Here is a 13,003-nt window from a genome sequence, read left to right as displayed (position 1 = left end):
GAATGTTATATTTATAATATATGTTCGGGATAAAGTGTCAGCCTGGCTCAGTCGACAGCACTCTCACCTCTGAGTCAGAAGGTTGTGGGTTCAAACCCTACATCAGGGCTTTGAATTCACAAGTATAATCTGACACTCCAGCTCAGGGCTGGGGGAGCACTGTATTGTTGGAGGGGCCATCCTTCAGATAACATATTCAATCAAGGTCACGTCTGTTGGTTCAGATCCCATGGATTGATTCGAACAAAGAAGGGGGGTTCTCTCTCCTGGTATCCTGGACACCAATCCCCCAATAAAATCGGTCACTCACTTCATTGCTGTACACAAACTGGCTGCTGTGTTCACCTACGAATACACAGTCACTACACTTTTAGTGAAGAGCTTGAAGGTGTTCTCTCAAAGGTGCTTGATCAAATATAAGAATTAGTGTGAAAATATACATATGAAGAGAGGCTGCCAAAATGGGTCCTTTGCAATGGAACAAAAAGGTGATTGAGAGGGGATAAGACACAAGGGTTTAAAAATTATGAATGAACAGGCTAAGACAAATAGAGAGAGAAGCGATTTCCTTTAGCTGGGGAAGCAGTGAGAAGGGGTCAGTATCAGGATTGCTGGCAGAGGAACCAGGGGAAAGGTTAGAAGGAATGTCCTCGTGTTTCTTCCGAGAAATGGAATTCATTGGCACAGATTGGCTCTGGAGATCAGGACAGGAGATTAATTCTAAAAGGGGCTACAGAAGTAAAAACATTAATGGATGAGGAGGGGAAAGGAGACAAAAGGGCTGGAAATTAATATTAATAATAATAATCCTTGCTTTTGATATAGTGCCTTATCACATCTTTGTGACGTTTCAAAGTGCATCACAGAATATGCTGTAAAGTGGATTGACTGTATATTTTGTGGTTGAAACATGGCAAACAACAGCAGTGTCCCACAAACAGTCGTGGGTTGAGTGACCACATTGTTTTTAAGAGATTATTATTACCCCCAGGATTGGGATTAGTTAAACAAACACAAAAACTTCCACCAAGGTACCGGTGGCAGATAAAAGAGGCTGACGGGGCTCCGGAAAGCCTATTTCTAGGTCGGTTCTGCACATTTCTCTGACTGTGTTTGAATCTGTAGAATGTTAAGACATTTGGGAGAGAACATTGAAGCAGATGTGGTGTGAAAGAGATGCTCTGCAGATTGCGAGACTCAGTTGTTTCCAGTTCTCTGAGGATACCCCTGGGACCGACCACAGGGAAATCAGGCAATTATTCTGATGGCAAACATTTCCCACTCTATCTGTGAAGAGCACTACAGATAGCGCGTGATTAAACCCTGATTACCACTCCCCCTTCCCCCCCACCCACCCACCTTGGCATTCAAACACACCGCTTGTAAAAGGAGGTGATGATCGAGGCTGGGAGGGCTGAACGCCTTCTCACCAGCCCTCGTTCCAAGCGGGAAAAAAGACAAGCAGGCCAGTGGGCTGAGAGACAAAGACAACGTGAGAGCAGGCCACAAACTGGAACAGATTAGCTGCCGACTAAGCTACAAGGAGGAGGCTCTCAGTGAACACTGATAAAATCTTCATACCTTTTTTCCCCCTTGCTAGCAATTAATTTAGAATTTGAAATGAGCTCATTAACCAATTCATTGAATCATAGAATATCACAGCGCAGAAGGAGGCCATTCAGCCTGTGCCGGCTCTTTGGAAGAGCGCCCCAATCAGTCCCACTCCCCCGCTCTTTCCCCATTTCCTTTGCAAGTCCCTATCCAATTCCCTTTTGAAAGTCGTTATTGAATCCGTTTCCACCGACCCTTTCAGGCTGTGCATTCCTGACCCTAACAACTTTCTGGGTAAAAAAAAATGTCTCCTCATCTCCCCTTTGGTTCTTTTGTCAATTATCTTAAATCTATGTCCCCTGGTTGCTGACCCACCCGCCAGTGGAAATAGTTTCTCCCGATCTACTCTACCAAAACCCCTCATAATTTTGACCACCTCTATTAAATTAAATCTAAGGAGAACAATCGCAGCTTCTCTAGTCTCTTCACATAGCTAAAGTCCCTCATCCCCGGTACCATCCTGGTAAATCTCCTCTGCACTCTCTCCAATGCTTTGATATCCTTACTATAGTCCTTGCATGAAGACCATTTCTACTCAGAACCACTCAAACCTCAGGGTGGGTTAAAGTAAACTTGTAATGGGTTTATGTAATAAACTCTAAGGTGTGAGCACAGACAAGAGACCAGAAGAGGGAAGGTGAACTGATTTCCTGCCCCTACCCTCTGGAACTCCATCCTGGAATTACCCCTGCCTTGCCCCCTCACTTGCCTCCTTCAAGGCCAGTCTCAAGACCTTCCTCTTTGTTCGTGCCTTTGGCCACAATCCCAACCCTGACCCCTTACCCATCAACCCTATTGATTCCAAATCCCAGCTCATGTGCAAACCCTTAACTGTTCAGTGCCTTGGGGCGTCCTTCCGACATAAAAAGGGCTGTGCAAATGCAATTGATGTTGTTGCTGTTTGAAAGTATAGTTCTGGGTTTACTTTCCTACGCTACAGGTGGAGTCCTGTAGCTCAGTGGTAAGAGCGCTCCCCTCGCAAGAACATAACATAAGGAATAGGAGCAGGAGTAGGCCATTCAGCCCCTCGGGCCTGCCCCGCCATTTAATAAGATCATGGCTGATCTTCTAACCTAATTCCATTTACCCGCCCTATCCCCATCTCCCTTAATCCCTTTATTTTTAAAAAATCTATCGATCTCAGTCTTGAATATGAGAGGAACTGGGTTCGATTCCCGGGCAGGGCGAAACTTTGGGCAAGCTTCCTTATCCCGTCTTCAAGACGTCTCAAAGCACTTCACAGAATATACTGTAAAGTGTATATTTTATGGGCAAAACGCCAATAGAGCACAGCAGTGTCCCACAAACAGCTGTGAACTGAGTGACCAAATTATTATTTTTATTTATTTTTTGGAAAGGGATCGTTACCCCTGGAAAAGCGATCCGCCAATCGACCAACAACCGGGTTCCTACTGACCGCTGGAAAAACAGAGGCGTGGGGAGTAAGGAAACTTGCCCAATGTTTTGCCCTCCCTCTCAAACGCAGCACTTTATGCTGTGGCTAAACGTGGCTGTAACTTCCACACTTGGCATTGCTGACATCAGGGCACTCACTGTTGGCAGCCAACTGTGTAGGTTACAGCCACAGCACAAATACCAGTGGGTTCTGGTAGTCCCGCTTTGGGGAGGATGGCACCACCCTCCAGCACTGCAAACATACACTGACTGAGTTAACCCCTTGCACACCACCAAGGGACTCAAACCCACAAGAAATTATTGGGCTTTGGATTTCCTTCGCTATTTGATGACTGCGTTAAGGTACGTTTGCACACGGCCCGATTCTCCCTCTAAGTATCTTATCCGACAGGTCGTTGAGCCTGAACAGTGCATGTTAGCAGGTGATTCAACCACAGTCTGATCCTGTCAATTGATGCCTATACACTTCCAGCTGATGGTGGGGAGGGGAGGAGGGGGTTCTTGGATATCTCTAGATATTATTCAGGAGCTAATTCCCTCCATCTCCCCAGACCCTGTGTGTTGAAGCCAATTTCAGCACCTCTTCTCCTGCTCTGGCTCAGGTGAGCTAACAGCATAGCCTGAAGATTTCCCCCACCTGCCCAGCCTGTCTGGCTTGTTCCTGCACCAGGCAGCACCTCACCCATTAGGACTCCACTGTAACTGGCTCTACTCCACGGACCTGTACGCAGCAATAGTGCACAGCTGGAGCAAGGCTACAATAAACACACCTTTGCTTTTGATATAGTACCATCAGACTGGACATTCCAAAGTGCTTCACAGGACTTGCTGTGAAGTGTAGTGACTATATATCTTGTAGGTGAATGCAGCACCCAGTCTGTGCACAGCAATGTCTCACAAACAGCCATGACTGAGAGACCAACAGCAAAGACGAAAGCAGCTTGCGTTTTATATAGCACCCGTCAAGCGGGCTAGCGTATCGGAGCGCAGACCAATTTTATCTGGGTCTTGTTGGCCAAGACATTGGGAGAGAGAAACTCCCTTCCCTTTTCTGTTAGCGCCACAGGATCTTTAAAGTTAAACATTTTATCCATGGGACAGGACCTCCAATATGGCATCACTCTGCCAACACTGTGTTGGGAGTGTCAGCCCAAACGTGGTGCCCGAAACCTACGATATAACAACAATAATCCTGGCATTCGATGCAGCGCCTGATCACGCCGTCGCGACGTCCCAAATCGCTTCGCAGAACACACTGCAAAGCTGCGTATTTTGTGGGCGAAACGGGGGCAGCCAATGGCGCACAGCGGCGTCCCACAGACAAGTCGTGGGTTGAGCGGCAACTTTCTGACTCGGAGAGCGACGGGGACTGAGCGAGTTCCCGCGCCAGCAAAAATATTTCAACAGGGATCGAGCCACCTCGCGAGGGGGACCCACGGTGTGGCTGCACCGCCACCTGCTGGACCTGAGAAAGCACGACTGCTGTCAACTGGCGAGCTGCTCGGAAGAAATGCTGGACAAGAAAAAGCCCGAGGTCCATCTATGGAGAAAGGAAAGTGAGTCAACGTTTCGGGTCCACGACCCTTCGTCAGAACGCGCGCGTGCGCGCGTTCTGACGAAGGGTCGTGGACCCGAAACGTTGACTCACTTTCCTTTCTCCATAGATGCTGCCTGACCTGCCGAGTGTTCCCAGCTCTCTCTGTTTTTGTTTCAGGTCTCCAGCTTCTGCGGTATTTTGCGTTTTTGTTTCCGAGGTCCATCTAGTTGGCCTACCACCTGCCCGGCGGGCGGGCACCCGCCCGTATGTCCTGGACTCCCTAAGTTACTAATATCCCGTGATGTTATTTCCTCAAAGAAAGTTAACTGCTCTGCGATTGAAGGAATCAACATTTCTCTTTGACCGTGGCTGATCCCATTGCAGGTCAGCTAGAGCCAGGTCAGCTAGAGCTCCCTCAATGGACTCGTGGATAGAACAACAACAACAACAACAACAAGATTCCATTTATAAAGCGCCTTTCACGTCAGGAGGACGTCCCAAGGCACTGCACAGTTGGGTCATGACCCGAGCAGGGGGGAAATGGTCAGGGTGAGGGGAAAGAAGGGAGGGAGCGAGGAGGGGGGAAATGGTCAGGGTGAGGGGAGGGAAGGGAGGGAGGGAGCGAGGAGGGGGAAGAGAGTCGAGAGGGGAGCTGAAGGCTCGGTCAAAGAGAAAGGTTTTGAGACCGGCCTTGAAGGAGGAAAGGGAGGAGGCGGCGAAGGCACTGGGGGATGGAGTTCCAGAGCCTGGGGGCTGAGAGGCTGAAGGCCCGACCACCGATGGTAGGGCGGTTGGGGCGGGGGACGTGGAGCAGACCGGAGCCGGAGGAACGGAGGGTACGGGCAGGTAGGTAGGGGATAGTAGGTTGGAGAGGTAGGAGGGAGCGAGGCCGTGAATGGCCTTGTAGGTGAGGATGAGGATCTTGAAATCAATCCTCTGGGGGATGGGGAGCCAGTGGAGGCGAGCGAGGGTGGGAGTGATGTGGTCGCGGTGTCTGGTGCGGGACAGTACACGAGCTGCAGAGTTCTGAATGATCTGCAGCTTGTGGAGGGAGGTGGCGGGAAGGCCGGCGAGGAGAGAGTTCCCATAGTCCAGCCTTGAGGTGACAAAGGCGTGAACTAGGGTTTCAGCAGCGTGAGGGGTGAGGTAATGCCGTGACACTGAGCCCTTTAAGCTCCACGTGGAAACTGGGTGGGCGGGATATCAGCCAACTCCTGACCACTGGCCAGAACCATCAGGTGACTCGGATGCCAGCCCCACCCCATGCTTCTCTCCCCCACCCCACCATCACTCCCCCATCCGAGCAGTATCTCAGAGGTGCTGAGCCAGGAGATGGGAGTCTGGGACTCACGGTCCGCTGAGTCCTTGTGGTTGCTGAGCTGCTCGTCGGTGGTGCCGTCCAGCTGTGGCAGCATGATCGGCCGCAGAAAGTCACCGTCATCCTCCGGCATCACCAGCTTCATCAGGCTCTGGTTACACACGTTGGCCACCTCCTTGATACCTGTGACACTGGGTTAAGGTCAGTCAGTCACTCGCACAACACCTGGGCTTGGGGCTGGGCCCTGACACCAACCCTAACAATACGTGTACATAGTCAGAAGTGCCCCCTGTACTTCCCACCCACCCCATCATAGAATATTAGAGCACAGAAGGAGGCTATTCAGCCCATCGTGCCTGTGCCAGCTCTTTTGAAGAGCTACCCAATCAGTCCGACTCCCCCGTTCTTTCCCTACATCCTTGATATTTTTTTCCCTTTTCAAGTACCAATTCTAATTCCCTTTCGAAAGCGACTATTGAACCTCCATCCACCCACCCTTTCAGGTAGAGCATTCCAGACCCTAACAACTGCTCACATTAATTGGGGGATTGGTGTTCAGGCTCCAGATTGAAGAGTGATTGTCTGTATTGAGGCTCAGGGCAAAGGATTCAGCAAACGGGGAGTAAACCCAGACTATCATGACGACTGGTGCAGCAGACAGCTTCTCAAACCAAATCCTGGTGTGTGTCTGCCCGGGTCAGGTGGGGGTGGAGGAGAGGAAAGTTTCTAATCACTGGCTAAATGTTTTGGAAGGTCTTTAGGCTTCTAGCTTACAACCTCTGAGAAAAGCCATGAGGTTGCAGGCGAGATATGGGTTGAATCTGAACACAAAGTGGAAAGGGTGACAACTGTTCTATGAGTGCTGCGAGAACTGATCAACGGAGATGGGAGGGAGGACGGGGAGTGAGACTAAACTGGTACAATGACTAGTGCACTCTAGTGCAGTGCTGGGGGAGAGCTGCATTGTTAAAAGGTGACGTCCTTCAGATGAGACATTAAACTAAGGTTACAAATTGGTCACTTCAATCCACGACTGTTTGTGGGACGCTGCTGAGCACAATTGGCTGCTGAATTTCGCCCAATAAACATACAGTCAATTCACTTTGCAGCGTATTCTGTGAAGCGTTTTGAGGCGTCTCGAAGACGTGATAAGGCGCTGTATCAAATGCAAGTATTATTATTGTTTTAAATAACATTGATTTGATGGCTAGTGGGGCATTGCTGTGTGGAGATTGGCTGCATCTCTGACAACAATACTGTTGGCCTACACTGTGAGACAACTCTGCCCCTAGACTGCCCTGAAACTCTGGAACTCTCTCTCTCGATCCCTCCGCTTTGCCCCCTCCCTTCCCACTTTCAAATCCCTTCCTTTTTGATTGTGTTTACGGTCAACTACCCCCTCCTCTCTGCCCGGCTCGGCGCCAGATTCCACCACTGTCAAGCACTCCGGGACGCTACCCCGCATGAAGGGCGCTGTGTAAATGCAAGTTGTTGTTGTTGTTGCTGGTGACAACATCTTGAACCCACAACTTGCTGCCACGTTGGAGAGGCTGCTGTCACTCACAGAGCCAGGCTGACATCTTGGCACAGAGCAGTGGGAGCTGGGGATATGGTGTCCTGTAGTCACTGCCCTTATAACTGGGCCAACAGTCACAACCACAGCTGCGCTGCCCAGCAGTGTGATAACTCTTACCTGTCCTTATAGACCTGTCCGCTCAGAGGGCTCTGGTCTACTCAATGACCCCCCGCCCGGCCTACCCACCATCGGTGGTCGGCCCTTCAGCCTCTCTGCCCCCACTCATCCCACAGAGCCTTTGTCTCGCCCCCTCCCTCCCTCACCTCCTTCAAAACCCTCCTCTTCGACCGCACCTTCAGTCACCCTACTAACCCCCCACCCTCCCTGACCTCCACCGCTCCTGATCCCAACCCACAGCTTGGGTCCAAATCCCTGATTATCCAACGCTTTGGGACGTCCTCTCGATATATAATAATAATAATAATAATAATAATAATCCTTGCATTTGATATAGCGCTTTTCACGTCGGGAGGACATCCCAAAGCGCTTTACAGAACACACTGTAAAGTGAATTGACTGTATATTTGTGGGCGAACGCGGCAGCCAATTGCGCACAGCAATGTCCCACAAACAGTCGTAGATTGAAAATGACCAATTTATTATTGTTTTTGGTTTTGGAGGGATTATTATTAGGCTCTGTGTGGAGTAAGGAAACTTGCCCAAGGTTTCGCCCTCTGCCTGGAATTGAACTCAGGTCTCTCACTTGCAAAGCGAGTGCTCTAACCACTGAGCTACAGGACTCCACGAAAGGCGCTGTGTAAATGTAAATGTAATGCGTTGTTGGTTTGAGTAACTTGTTGGCTCATGCACTGGGGATGAAAGGATACTCTTCTTCCTGTCGTCGTAGGAGAGACAGGGCAGTACAGCCGTCAGGACCCCCGAGGAATATGGAAGCATCACCCGTCCGGCCAATTGGATAAACTCCCTCATCCACGTCATTGCCGTCAGCTGGATCAAGTCATCTAAGCAAACAGCGGAGGACAAATTGTTACACCAAGGTGACAGAGCACGTGGCTCCCTGTGTACAACACAGGCCTGAGCCCACAGTTACTGTCACCATCAGTCAGAGGGCAGCAGGTACCACTACACGGCAGGATCCACTCAGTGTCATTCCAATCAATACAGCAATCCTTCCACCTTAAGACGTCCTGTCTGAGTGACAGCAAGGGGTAAAGACAGAGTAAAGCTTCCCCTACACTGTGCGCCCACACTCCCAGGTCAGCATTAGAGACACAGTAAAGCTCCCTCTACACTGTGTGTCCACACTCCCAGGTCAGGGGTAGAGACACAGTAAAGCTCCTCTACACTGTGTGTCCACACTCCCAGCTCAGGGTTAGAGACACAGTAAAGTTCACTCAATGTAAGTTAACACAAAAACATTTTCCACACTACACAAGACCTGAGTGAGAGTGACAAGAAGTCAGTGTGACTATGAGTCACATTAGGAACTGGATAAAGTGATCTCAGCTGGAACAGCAGTTGTGGAAGGACCTGCTTGATTGTCAGTAAGTCATGGGGCAACTGTTGACCTTAGGCCGCTTCCCCGGGGGGAAATGACTCAGGGTTTCTGATCCTGATTGGCGTTCAGTGGAGGTGGAGTGGGTGGGTTGGTGTGGGGCTGGGTTGGAGCTGGATCAGGCTCGGGTGTAAAGAGTTGCAACACTCAGTCAATGAGCAGCTATCAGAGAGATTGTGGCTGTGTGCAATTGGCTGCTGCATTTCGCCTACAAAATATAGTCACTACATTTTACAGTATATTCTGTGAAGCGCTTTGAGATGTCTCAAAAGACGCGTTAAGGCTCTATAGCAAATGCAAGAATTATTATTAATCCTGACACCTTTGGAACAAAATACCAGCCAGAGAAAACCCTTCGTGGGGAGGGAGGGAGGGAGGGAGAGGAAAGCTGACAGGGAAAGGCAAAATTAGACTCCTTTCATTGCTGCTGCAAAGCACTCAGGTTGTGAGTTTCTCAGTCCCAGGCTTTGGCTGGACAGGACATGGTGTGAGCAGAGTGTGTGCATGTGCGGGGAGTTGAGGAGTGCAGATACTCACCGGAAGACTGGCAGTGGATGACCAGGATGTTTGCCATTTCGGCAAACTTCACACTGGTGGGATTTTTCTTAATCTCCTTCAGAAACTCCCCCAGTCCCGTCTCACACCTGTCACAAAACAAGAGTGAATGATGTGGTCAGCGCAGACCATCGCAGCCCAGAGGGCACTCCTTACAGTGAATCTACGGCGGATCCTACAAGCGTTTATAACCCACTGATCAACAGCTGCCAGAGGATGGCTGATTTGTCAGCAATAGTGGGGATCCACAACACCAAACACCACTGGTCTGGTCTACGTAGAGTTCTGCCCCTCCAAGTCCTGCCGATGAGCCAGACTGAGCCGTGCCCTGGAATACTGCGGACCAGCGACCGATACCGCCACTGCTATCCTTAAACTGAAGTTGCATTCTTTTGGACAAGTTGTCTTGGAGGGAACAACGCACAGTAATGGTGGCCACTTCTCCCAGACTCACATTTTGCGGATCTCTTTGCTGTTGTCCCCGAGTATCTGGAAAAGCCCATCCAATATCTCAGGCAGGTATTCCAGCAGGTTTATGTCTGGCACACTCTCCAGCACCAGGATCTGAAAGAGAGATCAAGCTGGTAAACGGGTTGAGTCAGGAAGGCAAACAAAGTGGCTGGTACTCACTGAGAACAGAGCTTACACAACATCAAAGGCAATAAATGCTGCAGGGTCTGCACACAGGAAAAGAGCAGACACTGCAAGTGAAAACATGTTCTTTCTTCTTCAGGTGCTGATTGACTCCATTGCACTTCATACAAGATTTACAACTCAACAGAAAGACAGCCTTCGCTGGTGCTCGCTCCCCTACTGGAGCTCTCTACTCCAACCCCATTCCCTGCTCTCTCCCCAGCGTGTCTGTGCTGGTGCTCACTCACCCACTGGAATTCTCTACCCTATCCCCTTTCCCTGCTCTTTCCATGTACTTTCCACATTTTAATATTTTTCACTGTCTTGCTTGCTCCCCACGCCTTCAACATTCCTCCTCTTCCAAACATCAAACTGACTCTAAAAGAATCTACGGGTTCTGTTTCCACAGTGGTGTGTGACCCAGGATTGCACATTCCCCATGTAAGGAATGTTACATGTTACTCAGTACGTTACTCACCCAGGAGATGATGAACTGCCGGGCATACTGATTGTTGGAATAAATGCGTTCCCGCAAGAGAGGGACAAAGACCACGAGATCGAACTTGGAACTTTCCGTCACAATGTCCTGTGAATACGAACGAAAGCAACGCTACATTAGGACCTTGTCACGTTGTCGAGATATCTCAGGATATATAGTGTAAAGAGATGTGACCATGTATCTTGTGGGTGAACGAAGCAGCCAATTTGCACACATCGCTTCAATGTCCCACAAACAGCCGTTATGTATAAGAGCATAAGAATTTGTTGGACGAAAGAAGACCAAGGCCCATCTCGTTCACCTTCCACCAAACTATATTTCCTAAAATAAATCTTATCCAATTTGCTTTTGAAAGAATTAACATGTGCTTTGTTCTTGGTTAGAAGAAGGTTATGCTTGAAGGCTTAGTTGAGGAAGGGCAGGAGGAGGCATATGTGGAGTATAAGCACTGGCATAGACCAGTTGCACCGAATGGCCTGTTTCTGTGCTATATATTCTCATGTATTCTAATATCTAACATTTTCTGCTTCCAACGTCTCCCGAGGGAGCCTGTTCCGTGCCGCATAATTGAATAACAAGCCAATAAATACAAGTTCAGTTATTTCCATGTTGTTTTTCCATTGATCGAGTCGTTGATGTACACCGCACATGCCTTGTGATTCAGATTGGATGTGAAGGGAAACTCCACACTGCTCCTCAATGAATGAACAATAGAACCAGAGAACACGGCCTGCGACTGATGGTGGGGGGGGGGTGAATTCCAAACAAATCTGCAGAAACACTACTTCAGTGAGCGAGTAACGAACTTGTGGAACAGGCTCCCTCGGGAGACAGACAACAACAACAAGATTTCATTTATAGAGCGCCTTTCACGTCGGGAGGACCCCTTAAAGGAGGAAAGGGAGGAGGCGGCGAAGGCACTGGGGGATGGAGTTCCAGAGCCTCGGGGCTGAGAGGCTGAAGGCCCGGCCACCAATGGTAGGGCGGTTGGGGCGGGAGATGTGGAGCAGACCGGAGCCAGAGGAACGGAGGGTACGGGCAGGTAAGTAGGGGGATAGTAGGTCGGAGAGGTAGGAGGGAGCAAGGCCGTGAATGGCCTTGTAGGTGAGGATGAGGATCTTGAATTCGATCCTCTGGGGGATGGGGAGCCAGTGGAGGTGAGCGAGGGTGGGAGTGATAGTGGAGGCGAGCGAGGGTGGAAGTAGAAAATGCTGTTTGTTTCAAGAACAAATGAGATAGATTTCTGCTAGAAAATAATATCTGGGGACACAGTGTATAGTTTGGGGACACAACATGTCAAGTGACTGCCAGGATGGTGGGAGGCGAATTAGATGGATCTTGGTCTTCTTTCTCCAGAAAATTTTTATGTTCATATATACTGGGATGGCATCCTAAGCAGGTCTCAACCTTGACCCAGAATTTTTGAAGCGAATCTACACTCAGGTGACTCAGAACATCTAACCAAGAACAAAGGACATGGATAAAGCTTTACCAAGCTCTCGCTGTTCAAACAGTCACTCTCTGCTGTCTGCAAGTGCTAGTGAGAAGAGCAAGGAGTGAGCCCACACACACACACACAGTCTGTACTTCACAGGGTGATACACACTTGGGATCAGAGGATATAGTCCTGCTGGAAGGATTAAAAACTGGGGCTGTATTTACGGAAGCGGAGATTGCGAGCGGATGTAATAGAAGTGTTGACAATTTAAGAGTGGTTGAGAGGGTAAGTGTTTCCACTGGTTGACGAGTTTATAACAAGAAGACATCAATTACGATTAGTGAACCGTGAAGTGGATGGAAAGAGTAATATTTATATCAATGGTTTATGTGTAAAAACAAGTAACTGTTGAAATCGAGACAATTACAACATTTAAAAAGGAATTAGACAGACATTTAATGAATGAAGATATGGGGGAAAAGGAAGGGAATGGGGTTAGAGAGCTCCAGCAGGAACCAGCACAGACACGATGGGGAGAGAGAGCAGGGAGTGGGGTTAGAGAGCTCCAGCGGGGGAGCGAACCCCAGCACAGACATGATGGGGAGAGAGAGAGAGAGAGAGCAGGGAGTGGGGTTAGAGTAAACAGCTCCAGTGGGGGAGCGAGCTCTAGCAATGGCATTCCATGTGTATCTGAAGCCTTGGAGTCCTGGCCTGATCAGCCGTGTATTTGTTGGGCAGAGAGATGGGAGATTTACCTTTAATAACCGATCCAGCAACTCAGAGCCACTCTTCACATTGGGATCTGGGTCTGCAGCCAACTGTGGACAAACACCGGGAGTCAACACAGGTTAGCACGGGGAAACCAGCAGAGATACAAGGTCTTACCCGTCGCCCTCAGCATCCC

The 13,003-nt window shown here is 49.4% G+C and overlaps 1 protein-coding gene across 1 annotated transcript in view; it reads right to left on the bottom strand.

Moving 5' to 3' along the window:
• The window catches only part of vac14 (vac14 homolog (S. cerevisiae)), a 142,820-nt gene that overhangs the window by 122,924 nt on the left and 6,893 nt on the right, over positions 1-13,003 (bottom strand). The window contains exons 5-10 of the mRNA XM_042340298.1: positions 12,855-12,917; positions 10,641-10,748; positions 9,984-10,093; positions 9,512-9,618; positions 8,286-8,420; positions 5,916-6,065 (exon numbers count right to left, since the gene is read on the bottom strand). Coding sequence (XP_042196232.1) covers positions 5,916-6,065; positions 8,286-8,420; positions 9,512-9,618; positions 9,984-10,093; positions 10,641-10,748; positions 12,855-12,917 — 673 coding nt within the window. The remainder of the gene's footprint in view (positions 1-5,915; positions 6,066-8,285; positions 8,421-9,511; positions 9,619-9,983; positions 10,094-10,640; positions 10,749-12,854; positions 12,918-13,003) is intronic.

The sequence above is a fragment of the Callorhinchus milii genome, unplaced genomic scaffold (genome assembly GCF_018977255.1).
Source record: "Callorhinchus milii isolate IMCB2004 unplaced genomic scaffold, IMCB_Cmil_1.0 Scaffold14, whole genome shotgun sequence".
In the NCBI taxonomy this organism is placed as follows: Eukaryota; Metazoa; Chordata; class Chondrichthyes; order Chimaeriformes; family Callorhinchidae; genus Callorhinchus; species Callorhinchus milii.
Note: the sequence above shows the minus strand (reverse complement) of the source record. Positions and strands in the feature narration are given on the sequence as shown.